Source organism: Mus caroli, unplaced genomic scaffold (assembly GCF_978045245.1).
Source record: "Mus caroli unplaced genomic scaffold, Mus_caroli_1 scaffold_5, whole genome shotgun sequence".
Taxonomy (NCBI): Eukaryota; Metazoa; Chordata; class Mammalia; order Rodentia; family Muridae; genus Mus; species Mus caroli.
This window is the reverse complement of record NW_028227260.1, coordinates 69836994-69855702: the sequence shown is the minus strand read 5'-3', so window position 1 is coordinate 69855702 and position 18709 is coordinate 69836994. Positions and strand designations below refer to the sequence as shown.

Below are 18709 nucleotides of genomic sequence, written 5' to 3'. Positions count from 1 at the left end.
AATTCTGAGAGTGATGGGACTCGTTGCTCAGACACAGAGGCACATGTCAGCCAGGCCACTCTCCAGTTCCCCCCTTTTATTCAGGACTTTCAAAACCAGATCTGAGATGGAGCACAGTTAGTGTGGGCTTGGCATAAGATGCCAATAGTTTTTCCCTTTCCTAGTGTTTCGCTTAATGCTCTTTTTAGTGGAGGCAATAGAGAGATTATATAACTTGCTCACTGTCAAAGAGTTGGTGCCTGGAAACATCAGGATTTGAGCACAGGCTTGTGATTTCTCAGGTCTTAGAATTTGGTTCTTTGCTTGTATGGCATCTGGGGGCTGGTAGTGTAATGTCCTGGAAGAGAATACTGAACATGGAATTAAATGTTCAGGTTTGGAGCTTCAGTTATGATACTTACTTCTAGGGGATACAAGATAGTTACTTTAAAAAATTATTTTTGGGTGTGTGTGTCCTCATGCATCATAGATTTAAACATATTGATACAGGGCTGGAGAGATGGTGAGATCGCATGCGTGCATGCATGTGTGCACACACAAACAAACAAATACATTTAAAAAACCCATGAAATGTCCCTGGCATGCAGAGGATTAGTGAGCATACCAGCTTCGTTACCTTTTTACCCTTTAGAGGTCCACATCTCCTTTTCACCCCTCTCTGGAAAGTCTGACCAGCTCCATTCTTTAGATTTTTTTTCATCTTAGTAACAGGACAGCAAAAGCGGGTTGCCGTGCTGGGTGCTGAGATATTAGAAATGCCTTCTGTTGGGGCTATGATGGAAACAGAGGACAAGGGAGTGACTGCGGACAGCAGCTTAGTTGTCCTTGTGGCCCAACCGTATGCTTCAGATGCTCTCTCCTCGTGCAGTTCCACTTTTCCCTTCTATTAACCCTGAACTACTGGCCCAGGGACACGCATCTTTCATTAGACCTGCATTGCCCCCTGCCAGATGAGCTGAGGTACTGCTAATAGGGCTCTGACCCTAAGAAGCCTCACAGAAGGCCCCTTCTCCTGCTCTTCTCTCTCTTGTGTACTTGAGTGTTTTAAGAGCCCTTCTTCTCATCAATCCTGGCTGCCAGGGTCTCCTCCTAGACTTCCTCGTAACTGGGCACTAAGATTATAGAGCTCTTTCTGTCTTTGAAGAAACCCTGCAGTCTCCCTAGAGTTCTTTGGTCAGCAGGGCCACCACACAGAGAGGAAACGTTGAGGGCAAGACTCCATGGTCAGGGGAGCTCTTTGGAGACCAGCAGCTTTCTCCTACCAAGCCCATAGTGCCACAGTCCACAGTGGCAGGATCCTCCGGGCCAGCGCCTTGGCTTCACCTGTGTAGGGAACAGGTAGCTACTGCTGGATAGTTCCAGAGCACTGCTGCTAGTGTTTTTGTGTCTTTGGTGGCCAGGAGAGCCTCTTCTGTAGCTTTGGTTGTGCGCTGTGTCCAGTTCTGTGCTAGGCCCTCCCAGAACAGAAGAGATAGACCAGTCCAGCTATTACCCACCCCCCAAAGCCAGCACTGTGACAGCCTAGAGTGTTCCACAAATAGGCTGAGCCCACAAGGACAGGTAGACTTGTCCTGGGAAGCCACCTGGGGAAGGTGGACTACACATTAATGAGTAGGGAGAGAGGGGAAAAACTAGGGAAGCTGGTATCCTAAGGGCTGGAAGGCCAGAAAAGAGTCAGACTTATCTAGGACTCTGGTCCCAGCATAGGTAAATCTCCTCTCCCATTCTTTCCACTTCCCTCCTTTCCTCTCAGTTTCTCAAGCCCAGGCTGGCCTTGAACTCATAACCCTCCCACCTCCACCACCTAAGTGCTGGGATTATCGGTATGTCTTGTGTCTGGCTTGAGTCATTCTCTTTCCGAGTTTGTTTCTATGGCTGTTGTCCTGAGAAGAAGAGCTTTCTCTTACAGGCATTGTGGTATTAAATGAGACTTACCCTTTCAGTGGGTTGGATGATGGTGAGTATGCTAATGAGAAAGGAAGTAGTAAGAGTTGTTGGATATTTTGCATCTCCAAGCTGAACTAAGGAGACTCTCTGCCTAGGACCTGGAAGATTGACAGTCCTAGAAGCCACTGGGGGGTATTGTGTTCTGGTCTAGGTCATGGGTTGGGAGAATGGGAAGGATTTGGGACAGGCAGGGAATGAGATTCAAGAAAGCTGTGGGTGATACAGTAAATGGAGCTCAGGGAGCAGAGGGTGCTCTCGTTGGCCAGTCACCTTGTGCCTTCCTTGTCACCATAACTAGACATGCTTGCCTACTGGGTGTGAGGCAGTACTCGGCCAACAATTTGCTAATCCCATTTCTCTGCCTGTTTCTTTTCCTCTGTTCTCTTTTAGAAGCAGAGGCCAAAAAAGCATGTGAATGGCTCCGGGCCACAGGATTCTCTCAGTATGCTCAGCTTTTTGAAGGTAAACTCACTCAATTGCTCTCCCTTCCCTGTTCCAAAACCTGCTTTCTCCGGCAGCTTTTCATCTGCAGAATGGGAAAAACACATGCCTACTGCAGCCACGCAAAAACTCCTGTGCATCCTGATCATCTTTGTGCAGAGAATTTACTCCGGGTGCTCATAACTCTCTACCTCTTAGTTCCAGACAAGTTTTAAAGGAATCCAACCCACCCAACCCCCCCCCCCGGCATCCTGCTCATTCTGCTGTTTTGTGTCCTTCCTGGTGGCTCAGTCTTGAGCCCCACTTCACCCATGGCAATGGCCTCACATCTGTTTTCCTTCTCTTCTCTTTATTTTTCTGGGTTCTGTTCTTAGAGTGCCAGCCCTCACCTTACTCTTCTCTCTCAATAGTATTTGGTGCAAGTAGCCACTCCCTTTTGTCTTCTGAAATACCTCTTCATCTCTGCCTGCTGCCCTCAGTCTCTTTGCTACCTCTGCTTCCTCTAACTGGCATTCAAACATTAGGGTATCCCAGGGCTCAGCCTTTTGCTTTCCCACATTTCTTTGCTATGAGATCCTCGGTGATCTCCAGTGACAACTCCTGGAGGGGTCTGTCCAGGCCCCATTTCAAAGCTTCTGATTTCCTCTAATGAGCCGCCAATTTAATGTCTTTACTCTGAGACCTTTAGGTGCCTTTGAGATTTTGCCAAGCCAGGAAAAAACAACAACAACAACAACAACCTCCTAAAGGCATAGCCATCCACCCTGTTCCATATCCAGGAATTATTCTGAATTCCCTTCTTCCCCATGGCCAAACATCCTGCAAGCTTTTTCTTCTGGAATGAATTCATTTCTTTACACCTCCGCTGCCAGGTCTGTTGTGATCCACCACTGCTCAATCAGCCTAGAGTACCAGGGTCCTTCTTGACCTCCATGCTTCTATTTCACTCCCCCAGAGCTGCCCTTGTCAGTGACTGACCATGCGACTCAGGTACTTTGATAAGTGGAATACGTGCCAGGACTACACTCTGGCTAGCTACTGTTCTCCTTCGCTCACTACACCCTGGGCTCTTTCCTACTTGCTCTAACCCAGGCTCTCCCTCATCATAATCTTAGTCATTTTATTTCTTCTGGACAAAATGCTCTTTCCAATTTCTCTGCTTAGCCACCTTTTTCTCAGTCTTCAAGTCTTGCTGTCTGTGTCTCCGTCTCCATCTCCCTCCCCCTCCTTCTTCCCGCCCCCCTCTCTGAAACTGCCCCTAGAAAGGCCTGGACTACCTCTATCTCATTAAGTAGTCACACTGCCACAGCCAGCCACCAGCCTCTCTTTGCCCTGCAAACCTGCTCAGGCTTTTCATGGCCTTTGTGTTGTTCATCTAGGTTTTACGCATTGTTTCTTGCCTATTTCCTATGAGAGCGTAAGCTCCCTGAAGGCAAGGACCTGTTTCTGTGTTGTTCACCACTACTTTGTGCCGTGCTCAGTGACTGAATGTGTGATGGGTTTTTTTCTCTCTCTCCCTTTTCTCCTGATGTCTTGGTTTTTCCTCTCCTTTCCCTGAGTCCTGAGAAGATGGCTCCCACTGCTCTGGAAAGACATTGTATGGCTACATGCCGGCTGGGACGCTCTGTCCTTGTTCCCTCCCTCCATCCCATTATTTGCAGGCAGGAGGTCCCCTATCTGAAAGCTCAGAATTCGAATGAAAGGGAATGCAAGTTGGCTCTTGGCAGCCATGGAGAGTCTCAGGCCTGTTGTCTGGACCTAGGCCTGCTTGACTTGTTTCTTCATTTCATCTCAGGCTCCCAGGACATTCTTGAGATTCTCCCTCAACTACCAACTCCCTGGGTCTTCTCTGCCTCATTAACTTTCATTCCCCGTGACACAATACCTGAGACAAACAGCTGGAAAGGAGGGACAATTTACTTGGCCTCGGGGTTTCCATCCATGGTTGTTTGGTCATGTTGCTTTGGGCCTGTGGCCAGGCAGAGCATCACGGTGGAAAGTGGACTGGAGGAAAGTTCCATGCTTCAGGGTAGGCTAAAGAGGAAGGGTCCGGAGGAATAGAGTGGACAGGGATGAAATTCTGATGCCCATTCAATGACTCAACTCTTTCTACTGGGCTCGACTTCCTAAAGGCTCCACCACCTTCTAGGCACCTGCAGTTGGGGACATAAGCTTCCATCCCACGCCTTACACTCTACAGCATGGTTCTCAAGTTCTAATTGCTCCTCACCCTTCCTAATGCTGCGACCCTTTAATACAGTTCCTCACATTTTCCTAACCCCAGCCATAAAATTATTTTGTTGCTACTTCATAACTGTAATTTGCTACTGCTATGAATTGTAAGTATCTAATATGCAGGATATCTGATATGGAACCCCCATGGGGCTAAGGTCTAAGGCTTAGAGAGACTTTAAGAACCAAACCCTACCACCTCTATTGTATTCTCACGCTCTCTGTCTGCTATGGCCCCTGTCTTCTTGCTTCCTGTCTTCCTTGCTCCAACCCCTGCAGGTCAAGTGTAGCTGGGGCCATTTCTGATCCCCTGCTAGACTCATCGTTGCTTCTTTCCACCACACAGAAGGTGTATTCCCCCTGGATATTGGCTCTGTGAAGAAGGACTACAGTTTTCTGGACCAGGACTCTCTGGGGGCCCTGTGCAGGTAGGGGGCTGAGGGCCAGACCTAGGAAGCCTTGAGCCCAATTTTGTGCAATGTAGAAAAGACAACCGCCTTGTACCTTCTATTAGAAGGGAGCATAATTTATGAATGAGGCTCATTTTCTGCAGTCACATTGCTCATTATAGTTACTGTATCTATGATCCCCAACTCCACCCCTATCACTGTAGCTAGAAGATCCAGATCTGGTCTTGATTCAAATTCCTCAAAGCATGCCTTGCACTCAGTCTCTTTCAACTGAAACCAGTTCTGCTGTTTTCTAAGGCTAAACCACGATTTCTCCTTGAGTCTATTAAAGTTGCCTCGGTGTCTAGCCCCTGTTTTCTGCTCCTCCTTCCCAACAAAGCCATCCTCTCTACAGCCACCAGAATCACCGTTTTAAAACCCCAGGTAGGCACCCTCTCCTGTTTAAAATCTGCCACTGCCTCTATGCAAAAATACAAAACCATCTCAGCGTGACACCTTTGGCACCCTTCTTTTGACCTCCCTTAGCTTTGAGCACACTCTCTCCTGCTAGCTTCTTTGTTGACTGACTGTGGCCTTCCTTCTTTACCTTGCCACAGGCTCCCACAGAAGTCTGGAATAGCTATTTCTGCTTCTTTTATCCTCAGTATCCCATCTCTGCTTTCCAGGAAGCCTTCTGAGACTGTACCCCATCTCTTCCTGAAAGTTCCTGGTCTCATCCTCGGTGTGTCTGCTGTCCCTTCTGCATGCTCTGTTCTTGATTTCTATATCTCTCAGTACCCAGAAGACAGAGAGGCTCTAATCTTCCCAGCATCATACTTAAGACATCATGGACATTAATCTTGGAAGAGTTTTGACCACTTGACCATGGGAAATGGTGGATGGCGTCTTGCAAGTGTCTTGGTAGGCTATCTCAGGCTCTGGGGAATTGACAACCTTGGGTGAACACATCCTTTGTGTTGCAGGAGGCTGATGACCCTGAACAATTGTGCTTCGATGAAGCTTGAGGTTCATTTTCAATGCAAGCAGGTGAATCCTGGCAAGGGGTGAGGTCACGGTACCTGGCACAGTGCTGGAACACGCACTTGTGAACAAGCTCTAGCATGGGGGTGGAGATGTAGGGACCTCCTGTACTGCAGGTCCTATGAGATTGCTTAGGCTTTTGGTGAGCATAACCTATAGGGACATGTGCAAGCAAGTACCCTGGTTCATGCCTGACTCTACTCCATACTCAATCCACCTCTCCCATTTGTTTATGCCAATAACTTGATGTAGTGATGGCCTTCCTCAGAGAAAACCATTTACCTTAACTACTTGGTTTGTCATAGCTAAAATTCCTTGAACAGGAGAAGGGACGGGACAGTGTAGCAGAAAGGTCATTGACTCGATGGTATTAGAAGTCAGGATCATCATAGCCTTACCTCCATATGATCTTCCTCCCTTGGCCCCTAGCCTCATTTTTCCCATCACTAAAATGAGTCAGGTGACTGGACTGATAACTGTCTAAGGCCCTCCCATAAGGCCTCTTTGTATACAGCCTCAAAAGTGAGCCTTATGGCCTCATTGTTTCTGCGGGACAATTTTTTTGGGGGGGGACAAATATTTTTGGTTTCCTCTGGAGCTTTCCCTACCAGAGGCCTGCAGTCAGGTGGGGTAGCCAAACTGACAAAGCACTGCCTGGGGACACTTCGGTCACTGACAACTAAAAGTGTCCTTTGGCAAGCTTCAACTCCTGTCTGGATGTCTCCTTCCCTTGTCAAGGAGAAAATGAATTAGAAAACCTAAAATGCTCTCCAGCTCTTAGATGCCATAATTTTAATTTAAATCTATAGCCAATGAACATTTAATAATCTCTTTCATTGATGTAACCATGACAACAAATGATGTTGGGCAAATGTCTCCTGATTTGAGTCACATTCCCTATCTGTGAATTGGGGACAGTAGATTAATTAGATGACTGTCACTATACATCTAGATTCCATCTACGATCCCTAGTGAGAGCCAGCTTTCTGGTCCTACTCCATGTCCTCTACCAGAAAGCAAAGCTCCCCACTCTGCCCTACCCCAAAGCACTTGGCAGCAGAGAAGGGCACAAGCAGGTACTTGTCTGTTGGGCTTCTGTGACCCCTCCCTATGATGCCTCCCCAGGATGACGACTCAGAAGAGGAGGAGCAATGCACCATTAGCAGCCACTGGGCCTTTGAGCAGGAAAGCAAGTGTGGGTCTCTCACGGGCTCTTCTGCCCTGCTGGCCCCACCAAGCCCTAGCCTCCTGGGGACCTCAAGCTGCGAAAGCGTCCTCACCGAGCTTAGCGCTGCCTCCCTGCCAGCCATTTCCGTGAGCCTTTCACCAGAGTCAGCAGACCCGCCCTTGCTAGGTCTTGTCCCCAGCCCAAGTAACCTTAGTCCCCCGCAAGGCCAGGAGGGTTCCCAAGACAAAGTAAAGAAGCATTATTCTCGAAGCTTCCTCAAGCACCTCGAATCTCTGAGGAGGAAGGAAAAGGGTGACAGCCGGCAGACAGAACCTGAGCAATGCCTTGCCACCTCGGAAAAGGCCACCAAAGCTTCATCTTTCCGCACTTGCCGTGGCTTCCTCTCAGCTGGATTTCACAGGGCCAAGAACAGGGTCACCACTTCAGCCAGGGTCAGAGATGGTGAGACTCAGAAAGCCTGGGAGGCTTGGCCTATAGCCACATTCCGGCATCCTCAGCCTACACGCAGGCGTGACTATCTGGTGCATGTGCCTGGGGACCATAAGCCAGGCACGTTCCCTCGTTCTCTGTCCATTGAAAGCCTTTGTCCAGATGAAGGTCGTCACCTGGCAGATTGGCAGTCAAGTAGGTGCTGGGGCTATGAAGGGCGCCGGGGCTCCTGTGGTTCCACAGGCAGCCATGCCAGCACTTACGACAACTTGCCTGAGCTGTACCCAGCTGAGCCTATCCAGGCTGAAGCTGAGGCTGAAGCTGAGGAGGGTGAAGGCAGCTATGCCCATCTAGATGACATCCTGGAGCATGTGTGGGGGCTACAGCAAAGGGTAGAGCTGTGGTCTCAGACCATGTACCCAGACCTGAGGCCTGGAGATAAGGAGGAAGAGGAGGAGGAGGAAGAGGAGGAAGCTACTTCATCAGTGGAAGTAACCACAGTGGAGGTGGAAGGCCAGGATGAAGATCTAGCTCAGGCAGAGTCTCAAGCCCACAGAGGGTTCCCAACCCAAGTCAAGGAGGAAGTCCCACTGATAGTCCTGGATCAGGCCCCAAATGTGGTCGAACCATTGGTACAGGCTGAGGCTGAGGCTCCAGCTCAGGCCCAGGATCTTGAGCAAGAAGCTAACTCGGCTGCAGAGCCAATTTCTGCCTCCAGCCTGTCTGTGGAGGAAGGGCATTCCATTTCTGACACAGCGGTTTCCTCCAGTGAGCTTGACAGTAGTGGCAACTCCGTGAATGAGGCTGATGCTGCAGACGCCCCGGCAGGACCACAAGCATCAGTACCCCGTGAACGTCGTGACTCAGGTGTCGGGGCCTCGCTTACCAGACCATGCAGGTAGGAGTTTGGAGTAGGGATGGGGGTAAGGTCCCTTCTCAGCCTCTGCCTTCTTTCTCATCTGCTTTCCTAGTTGTAAAGCCCAGGGGAAAGTTCTTGGGGACCAGGAGATCATTTCCAGGCAGCCAGTCTCAAGAGAAAAGGAGGCCGAGTTCAAGAATCCAGAGTTCTAAGTGTTCAGTACAAGCTCTAACCCTGGTGTGGCCTTGAGAAAGTGGTGTCTCTTCTGGACTTGGTTTCCTCATCTTAGCAGCAAGGGTGTTAGAGATGGCCACTGCTTCTCAGCTTTGATGATAACAGTTGCTTGCCATGGTAGCCTTAGAACGGGGTCGAGACTGGCACTGTCTCTTGGGACTAAATGGGTCTGAGAACTTGGTGCCACCCTCCATGGGAGCTTCTTGAACTTTGGGTGACCCAAAGGTTGAAATCAATCATTTGCCACCCCAAAGCACCATAGTAGCAATCATCGCATCCCCACTTCCCCATACTTCCTTTCTGGGCAGGGATAGGATGGGGCTATATATTTTTTTTTTAAAAAAAGGACCAGAAGGAGATGGCCTTCTCTAAGGTCTAGAAAACCGGTGTCTCAGGTACTCTCTGCCCCTCTCCCGTCAGGAAACTTCGTTGGCACAGCTTCCAGAATTCCCACCGACCTAGCCTCAACTCAGAGTCACTGGAGATCAACAGGCAGTTTGCGGGCCAGATCAACTTGCTTCACAAGGGCTCACTGCTGCGGCTCACTGGCTTCATGGAGAAGTACACTGTACCCCACAAACAGGCCTGGGTATGGTGAGTGCCTCTTGAGCCGTACAGGACAGGAGCTGTGGGCTTTCTTAGATTTTATGCCCTGAGAGCACAGCCCAGAGGCAGAACAGACAGGCAGGCTGAGCCCACAGGCCAGTGGAGTGGTACTGTTCCAGGAGGCTGGGCGGTGGGGGGGGGGGAGGGGAGGGGCGGGGGATACTGAGTTAGAATAGACATGTTCTGGAAATCCCCAGGTCCACCAGCTGTCCTTTCTCCTTCCCACCCTCCCTACTGCCACCAGTGAGATTGTCCTAAAGTACACTTCGGTTGTCGTGTATTGAATAAATAAACAGCCTTGTGGCTTCCCGTTGTCCAGATTCCTTTCTGTCCTGATCCTCTCATGTAGCCCCATCCTTCTGGCCCTTTAGTCACCCATTCTCAAGCAATGTTATCTGACAGCCTGTGGGACTAGTTGCCCACAGGCTGTCTGTGCCTTTGTTCATGCTGTCCTTTCTGCCTGGAGTGCCTTTGCCTTCGTCCTATGGGACAAGAGTGCTCTGTCCTGCAGTGAGTGGTCTGTGGAGTTACCACCTCCATTCTATAGGCCTCTCCAAACTTAGTAGGTGGACTTCTCCTTCCTAATGGCTCTTCTTCTAAGTTCAAGACCTACTGCGGGCCACATGAATTACCGATGAGGGCTCCTATGTTCCTATGGCTTTTGCCAGCTGAGGCTAAAGCAGGCGCTCACTGAATGTGCTTTCTGAGGAGATAACACGATCCCTGGCTCTCACTTCTGGACAAGAGACAGTCTTCAAGCTGAGTTCTCTTTTCCTGATTTCTTGTTAACCCCCCCCCCAGGTCAATGCCCAAGTTTATGAAAAGAAACAAGACCCCAGACTACCGGGGACACCATGTATTTGGGGTGCCACCCCTCATTCATGTGCAGCGCACGGGCCAGCCTCTGCCTCAGAGCATCCAGCAAGCTATGCGCTACCTACGAAGCCAGTGCCTAGACCAGGTGAGTCGGCCTCAGGGAGCCCACATGGAAGGTGGAAGGGATGCTGGGATGTGAGGAAGGCCCAAGGTTGGCTGCTCTCCCCTTTCTCTTGGGTTTGGCTACTCACTAGAAACCTTTCCTCTCTTTGCAAGGCTCAGCAAGATTAATGCCAAAGTTCCTTTCCTTTCTTTATAGCTGGAGCCTTCTGCCCACTTTGGGGGCAGCTTCTTTCTGTCCCAGGCTATGTAGTCTTCCTAGTCTCAGAGACTGCCTTAGCCTAAGGCCACCTGTTCACCCTCACCTCCATGACAGCCATCTTTCTCTTTGGCACCAGGCTGTAAAGCAATGTCCCTCTGGACTTGCTGAGCCAATCAGGAAGCCTAGCAGGCTTCCCAGTCTCCAAGGGGACCTATGTTCCCGATACTCCAGTCTTGGGCTCAGAGTTTCCCTTCTCTTCTTTCCCTCAATTGGTTAGGTGGGCATCTTTCGCAAGTCTGGGGTCAAGTCCAGGATTCAGAGCCTACGCCAAATGAATGAGAACTCCCCTGACAACGTCTGCTATGAGGGCCAGTCGGCTTATGATGTGGCTGATTTACTGAAGCAGTATTTCAGAGACCTGCCTGAGCCCATTTTTACCAGCAAGCTCACCACTACTTTCCTACAAATCTATCAGCGTAAGTCACCCGGACCCCTCCTTAGTAACCTGCCTGATCCTAAGGGCTTGTGAAAAATAAACCTGGCAGCTGGCCACATGGGCTCATGGGAACTTTTACTCCCTGGATTTGAAAAGGCCCTTAGAGAGGGGCCACATCCTACGACTGACTCCCTCAGACTTAGTTTTGGTAAGGTAGGCTGAGGCCCCGAGGAAAGAGCTTTCCCAAAGGCTGCCCTGAGATTAGAGCAGTGCCAGATGTTGCCGGCAGCTACATCACAGAGCCCATCTGACCCTTTCCTTTGGAGACTCGGTCAGGCCTTGCGCATTCTGGTGCTTTGGGGGAAATAAAGAAGGTCCTTGTGCCTTTCTCACCCTACAGTCCTCCCCAAAGAACAGTGGCTGGCAGCGGCGCAAGCTGCCACCTTGCTGCTCCCTGATGAGAACCGAGAGGTGCTACAGACCCTGCTCTACTTCCTAAGTGACATCGCCTCTGCCGAGGAAAACCAGATGACAGCTGGCAACCTGGCGGTGTGCCTGGCTCCTTCCATCTTCCACCTCAATGTCTCTAAGAAGGACAGCCCCTCACCCAGGTGAACCTGGTAGCGCATGCTAGGACCAGTCCAGGAGAATTTGGCTCCATGGGCTTTTGGGCCTTGGGGAGTTACCAGTGCTCTTACTGCCCTCACCCAAAGGGGTTTTAGCCTTAGCCTCTGTGGAGCAGGACTCTCCTAAAAAATGCCAGATGATTTTATGGTCAAGACAGGCAAGCTGGCTTCCCAAGAACTAAGAGGCAGCTGTCACCCATCTTGTCCTATGCCTTCTTGCCATCATCATCTGTCCCTATCTCCTTCCAGGATCAAGAGCAAACGCAGCCTGGTTGGCCGGCCAGGCCCCAGGGACCTGAGTGAGAACATGGCTGCCACCCAAGGCCTATCACACATGATCAGTGACTGCAAGAAACTTTTCCAGGTAAGCCAGGAAAAGCTGTGGTACCGACTATCAGAATTATCAGGTCTGACCTTTGGACTCTGTATCCTGGGTCTCTAGAGCAGTGGTTCTCAACTTGTGGGTTGCGACCCCTCTAGCAAATTTCTATCTCCCAAAATACTGACATTACAATTCATAACAGTAATAAGATTACAGTTATGAAGTAGCAACAAAAATAATGTTATGGCTGGGGGGGTTCACCACAACATGAGGAACTACATTAAAGGACCATATCATAAGAAAGGTTGAAAACCAGTGCCCTAGATGAACAGAATTGATAGAATGAATATATGTGTGTGTATATAGAGATTTATTAGAATGGTTTTAAAGGCTGTGAGCTGACTAGTCCAACAATGGTTGTCTCCCAATAGAAAGGCCAAGAATCTAGTTCAGTCCATGAGGCTGGTCTTTGATCCTGAAATAGGTTGTTCTAAGGCCAGTGAAGAAGGGCCTCGGCAGCAGGAGAGAGAAACTTGCCAGCAAGAGTGAGGGCATGCAGGAGAAATGCAGAAAGCTTCGTTTTCACGTGTCTTTTCATGTGGGCTGCCACAAGAAGGGGTGGCCCAGACTTTGGATGGGTCTTCTAACCTCAAATGGCCCAGATTTTGGGTGGGTCTTCCCACCTCAAAGGAGCCAACAAGGAAAATCCCCCACAAGTGTGCCCAGCTGCTTGAGTTTTCGTCGATTCCAGTTTTAGTCCAGCTGACAACCAAGATTAGCCAGTCCAGACTCCAACTCAGGCAAGAAGCCCAGCCTCACACATACTCCTCAGACTCTTCATTTGTGGAACTTCTCCCTCAGTTTCTGATCTGCCTCACTGTGGTGCAGTAGCCCTGTGTCTCCATTTACTCTTAACACTGACATTTGTGGGGTACCCTATTCCCCCACAGCACCCACTCAGTGTGTGTGTATGTGGGTGTGTGTGCGCCCTCCCAGGTGCCCCAGGACATGGTGGTGCAGCTATGTGGTTCATACAGCGCAGCTGAGCTCAGCCCTCCTGGCCCAGCTCTGGCTGAGCTGAGGCAGGCCCAGGCAGCTGGAGTGAGTCTGAGCCTTTACATGGAGGAGAGTGTGCAGGAGCTGCTTCGGGATGCTGCAGAACGCTTCAAGGGCTGGACCAATGTGCCGGGGCCCCAGCACACAGAGCTGGCTTGTAGGAAGGTGAGCATCACACTCTCCATTTTGTTGTAGGCTGTGAGAGAGCACTAGGCCTGTCCCATAGAGTTGCTCTGTCAGCCAAACTGGGCTCCTGCTTGGTACTTGTGGGCATAACAGTCAGCTGAATAAGTGTCTGAAGGAGTTAGGAAGCGTATGAGGCCAAGGCATCTTTCTGGGGCCACCTTCCTGAGTTCTCTTCTACAGCTCTACTTCAGACTCACTGTCACCATGATGTATTTCACCGAAATGCCTGGGTCTTCTTTGGTCCTGGGAAGGCAAAGCTCCTTGTAATACCCCCTCTGGGTTTCTGTTTCTGTTGTCCTGCTACCTGGACTGATATGCCTCCAAGTTAGAGCCTCTCCCAGACAGCGTTTAGATGCCACATTATAGAGATTTCTCTATCCAGTTCCTTCAGTCCCGACTAGGACTGGAGATGGCTCCTAACACTGCCCCTCTGTCAGGAAGGAGCCTTGCTACCTCTAGGATGACCACTTTGAGTGGCATTGTAAGCCAGACATTTCCTGTATATAGAATGACGATGACTAAACCTTCCCATGGGGTTAAGGTAGGAAACTGGCAAAGAACCCAGCACATGCAAAATACATTGATGGCAAATCCATTAAGGGTAATCACCCCCTTATCTTCCCCCATCCAGAAATACCACATGTTATGCCCACATTGTCCATAGGCCCTGTAAGCATCTGAATATGTGGGATTCATCTTTGCTTTGTGCTCTAGAGCAGACTAAGAAGCAGGCATATAGGAAGGACAGAGAAGTATGGGTACCTGCCAGATTGTCTGGGTCCAGGTCTGGTCAGCTATAAGAAGGGAGTGTCAGGCCCTGCAGTCTGATGATTGGCAAGAATTTGGAGTGCTCTCACTTTGATAGTCTTCCTATCCCCACCCATTTGGCTTGTAGGCACCAGATGGGCACCCGCTTCGAATGTGGAAGGCATCCACAGAAGTGGCTGCCCCTCCAGCCGTGGTGCTGCATCGTGTCCTTCGGGAGCGGGCCTTGTGGGATGAGGACCTCCTGCGGGCCCAGGTGCTGGAAGCCCTGATGCCAGGTGTGGAGCTGTACCACTATGTCACTGACAGCATGGCACCTCATCCTTGCCGTGATTTTGTGGTGCTCAGGTGAGACATTCCTGTCACCTTCCCGCTGTCCGGGGCCAGAAAGGTGGGCCAAGGGTCAGCAGCAGTGATCTGAACAAGGGATCTTGCCCTTTCATGTTCCAGGATGTGGCGCTCGGACCTGCCTCGTGGTGGGTGCCTCCTTGTCTCTCAGTCCCTGGATCCTGAGCAACCCGTGCCAGAGTCTGGAGTACGCGCCCTCATGCTCACTTCCCAGTACCTCATGGAACCCTGTGGCCTGGGCCGCTCTCGCCTCACTCATATTTGCCGCGCTGACCTCAGGTACCAGGCCTGGGATGCCTGCCTCACCCCCTTGGCCCTGAGCCCATCCATTGCCCTTACCCTACGTCAGTGATACCCAGTGTGGGAAAGACTTCCTTTCTCTCTTGGGCGGAAACCCCATTTCTCATATCTGCCTGCCTCTTCCTCCCCAGGGGCCGTTCTCCTGACTGGTACAACAAAGTCTTTGGGCACTTGTGTGCCATGGAAGTGGCAAAGATTCGAGACTCTTTCCCAACCCTTCAGGCAGCTGGCCCAGAAACAAAGCTCTGAATCTTAGGCTGACATTGCCCAGGTGCCTGCCACCAAAGAAATGAGTGGGAATATGAACTGAGAAGCCTTTAGAGACAGGCCTCGGTGGCCCAGCTGCCTATCCTCTTGCATCCTAATGCTACTCTGCACACACACAAGAGAAGAGGGCGTAGGTATCCTACCTCCACCCACCTTCATCCCCCATACTGCATTCTGATCTCACAAGTGAAGAGAATCTTGTTAGTGGCAAGAAGATCATTGCTGTCCATCTGACCAAGAAGACGCTGCTGTATCTGGAGGCCCAGCAGGGGAAGAAGGTGGAGAGCCTTGTACAGCCTGGGCTCTCTGCCATACCAAGTAGCCAGGCCATCTTATTTGGTGCTAGGGTTCTTTTGAGTTTGAATATGAGGTCTGATCCTGCCTTTGGGGCCAACATTGACCCTGAATACAGGTCTGGAACACCAGATCGGGTAAGCACGGGGGACACAATGACCACCACAATCCATTTTATATGTGGACATGATGCTGAACTTTCTGGAGATTGACAGTGGCCCTATGGGCCCTTAGTAGGTAACATGACAAACTGGGATAACTTGGGATATGAGGTTAGAGGACCTTTCTTTCTCAAGCCCCAAGAAACCAATGAACCATCCTCCCCTACTTTGACCCACACTTTATCCATTACTCTCTAGAGTTGTGGGCAGCCTTTGGCCACTCATGGCCATAGATACAAGTGAATTAGCTCATTCCCATGACACAGGCCAGGCCAAAGCTGACAGTGGCAGCAAGAAATACAAATGTATCCTCATGCCTTTTGCCCACAGTGGTGGTCTATAAGAACAGTCCTTTTGGCTGGAGAGATGGCGTAGTGGTTAAGAGCAGTGGCTGCTCTTCCAGAGGACCTGAGTTCAATTCCCAGCAATCACAGGGTGGTTCACAACCATCTGTAATGTGATCTGATGCCCTCTTCTGTAGTGTTTGAAGACAGCTACAGTGTACTGATATACATAATAAATAAATAGATAAATAACTAAATAAATCTTATATAAAAAGCAAAACCAAGTGTCCTTAAAAAGAAAAAGAACAGTCCATCCCTAGAGTAGACACCCTAGAAAAACACAAGGAAGGGCTTACCTTAGCCGTCCTGGCTTGATACCAGCCTGATCTATCCCATCTAGTGGTTAGGTTTGTTCAGATAGAAACCTAGCAGCCATTCAGAGGCCAAGTGGTGCTTTCTTTGTCTTTGGCTGAGTAAACTGGATTGTGGTGGGTTGCAGCCATCGTTGTGATGTTAATCCTGTTTTGTCTGTGCCTATAAATACTGTACAGCCAAAATATATATGTGTATATGTATATATATACATATGTATATACCTATACATATACACACATATTTGCATGCACACACAGCTACTCCCTCTTGGGTGCATTATAATCTCTGGATGGGAACAGGGTCTGGAGGGCCTGGACTAACACACTTCTGTTCTAACGAGAGAGGAGAGGTGAAGGGCAGGCCACAGCAGTTCCCTCTGCAGAATAATAAAGCAGGACTGGAGATGCACACTGGCTCTGGAGAGTTTGTTTTGCTGAGACAATGGGCTGGGAGCTTGGGTTGCAACTCATATCCATAGGTCACAGATTGTGAGCTTTGACCTTACCTTCTGCACACTCCCCAGCATATGGTGTCAGGACTTGGGGTAACACCATAGGAAAAAGCAAAGACCTTTGGTCTTGGGAAGGTGACTGTAAAAGCAGGCAGGATTTGGAGAAGCCAAGACTCAGACAAAAACTTCAACCTTCATTCCATGACTAGTCTAGGGTCCTGGATGAGCATCAGTTTTCATTGTGACCTCAGGAGTCCATAACAGTTCTAAGAAGGGTTGTGCTTGCCTCAGAGCTTTCTTTCCACTCCTACACAGCCCAGGCAAAGCAAAAGTAGTAGGGGTACAGGCCTCAGGTTTGGGGGATTCTATACCACATACACAACACTTAACAGAAGGCTGCGTGCCTTGAGGCAGCAAAGTATTGGGATATCTAAGCCAGGTTCTATTTGATCTCCCCCAAAGGAAAGACCTTTACCAGTTTTCTGTGGCCATAAAACTTCTAAGCTCTAGGCCATGGGCCTGACTCATCGAAGCTGCTGTGATTTTGGACATTCTGTGAGAACTCTTCCCTTCTACTGCTGCTACTCTCAGTGAATGGCAGACTCCCGGAGATGCCCCCGGGGCTGCTGCAGAGGGCCCCTGAGATAGTAGGGTGGGCCTGGGAGATCATTCTAGGATTAATGGGCATGGGGTTTTTTCAGGGGTGGAGCTTCAGGACTAGATCTTCTTGTACCGAATGCTGGTAGATGGAAGAGCATATTGGTTTCCTTAAGATAGGTGAGAGTTTGGTAGTTGATGATTTTTCATCTGACTCTTATGTAGTAGAAGTTATCTCTCCAGTTTACAAGTTTGATCCTGCCCGAGTTGATATCACTTAAGAGAGAGAGAGAGAGAGAGAGAGAGAGAGAGAGAGCAAGACATATGAATTGCATCAAAATAATAAAAGTGGGCATACTACCCCATCCTCTCCAAATGACATCTTCAGGTTCACCTTCTCACATTATTAGAATGGAATCACAGAACTGGACAGACGAACCCAATAGTTAGGATGATTGTTTTCTCATTAGTGAAATTTGTGCTTCTGCCCAAAGTGTTCCACACAAGGGTTCCTGGCATGAGGCAGGAGATAGAGTCAAGAATGAGTATGGGAACGTCCTGCCTGATTCTGAGTTCATGAAAAGACTCTTCAAACATTCGGCAAGTTTAGCAGCAGCAATGGCGGGAGCAGCAGAAACAGGCAAAAGTGGGGCAAGCAAAGAGGAGGTTGTCAGGATCTAAGTTGCTGTTCCAGAAACAAGGCAGCACGGTGTGGCATTCAAGTCTTGATACAACATGCTGTGAAGCCACTATGGTAAACTGAGTCATCCTGAAAGTTGATCTTATACAACTGTTGACTATATTAACTATATATAACTGTCTATAACACATATTTTGTACTTGGTACACAAGAAAACCCAGCTTTTATACCCTGCCTCCATGAGGTCAACACTGATGCCACTGAAAAATGACATTAGTAAATTATATGAGGTACTAGTATACATTGTATATATTAAAAGAACTGTCAATCCAGGAAAAGCAAAGAAAGCAAAGCAAAGCAAAGCAAAGCAAAGCAAAGCAAAGCAAAGCAAAGCAAAAGGAAACTAAAGAAAAAAACATCCAAGATCCAGGGCAAAGGTCAAAAGAAAGTAGTCATAAAACTTAGATTTCTGAGCAATTCATGTATAGTCATTTTCGGGAGAATCACTGAGTGTGCTTAGGAAAATCAATCAGAGCTATGACATCACCCGGGGAAAGAATCAGATAAGATTAATCAGTGTGCAGATTATTCCTGAGGAGAAGGCTTCTTAAATGGCACACCACTGAGCAGACTTTGAACTCCTGAAAGCATCTGCACTCACTGGGGAGTACTATTAGCCTAGGTGCAAAAGGCCTGCTGCCTGTCACAGCTCAGCTTCATCAGAGCTCCAGTAGAGGGGCCATGAATCATGTTCTGTCACATTCCTGGTTCCAGGAGCTTTCAGGTGGGAATCCTTCAACAGAAATCACAACCAGCCACAGCCAAAAAAGACAGGGGTCACCATCCAGTCACCTCTATCATAACCTTCCCTTGTCTTGCTTCTACTTACCAGGGCCTATCTTTGGCTTTTCATCATCAGTGATGATTGGGACTTTGGAAGAGAATCAGATGGGCTGAAAAACACTCAGCCTCCAGCTTTGGGGGGCAAAAAGGTAGCTTTGGGGTAGGGGAAGCATAGCAGCGGTGGGCTTCCAGGACACATGGCTTCATTGTCAATAAGACAGATAAGGAAGATGGGGAAGACTTCTGGAAGGAA

General features: G+C 49.3%; 1 protein-coding gene and 1 pseudogene across 4 annotated transcripts in view; both read left to right on the top strand.

Moving 5' to 3' along the window:
• Positions 1–16350, top strand: part of Stard8 (StAR related lipid transfer domain containing 8) — a 71028-nt gene extending 54678 nt beyond the window's left edge. For all 4 annotated transcript variants that reach the window (XM_029473210.2, XM_021152937.3, XM_029473211.2 and 1 more), the window contains 13 exons: positions 2338–2409; positions 4967–5048; positions 5993–6056; positions 7176–8566; positions 9182–9355; positions 10169–10328; positions 10783–10981; positions 11342–11552; positions 11817–11931; positions 12886–13110; positions 14027–14244; positions 14347–14523; positions 14676–16350. In XM_029473210.2, coding sequence (XP_029329070.1) covers positions 2338–2409; positions 4967–5048; positions 5993–6056; positions 7176–8566; positions 9182–9355; positions 10169–10328; positions 10783–10981; positions 11342–11552; positions 11817–11931; positions 12886–13110; positions 14027–14244; positions 14347–14523; positions 14676–14793 — 3206 coding nt within the window. In that variant the 3' untranslated portion in view covers positions 14794–16350. The remainder of the gene's footprint in view (positions 1–2337; positions 2410–4966; positions 5049–5992; positions 6057–7175; positions 8567–9181; positions 9356–10168; positions 10329–10782; positions 10982–11341; positions 11553–11816; positions 11932–12885; positions 13111–14026; positions 14245–14346; positions 14524–14675) is intronic.
• On the top strand, positions 15292–17654 carry LOC110286304 (endoplasmic reticulum membrane protein complex subunit 7 pseudogene; annotated as a pseudogene).
• Positions 17655–18709: the final 1055 nt, after the last annotated feature.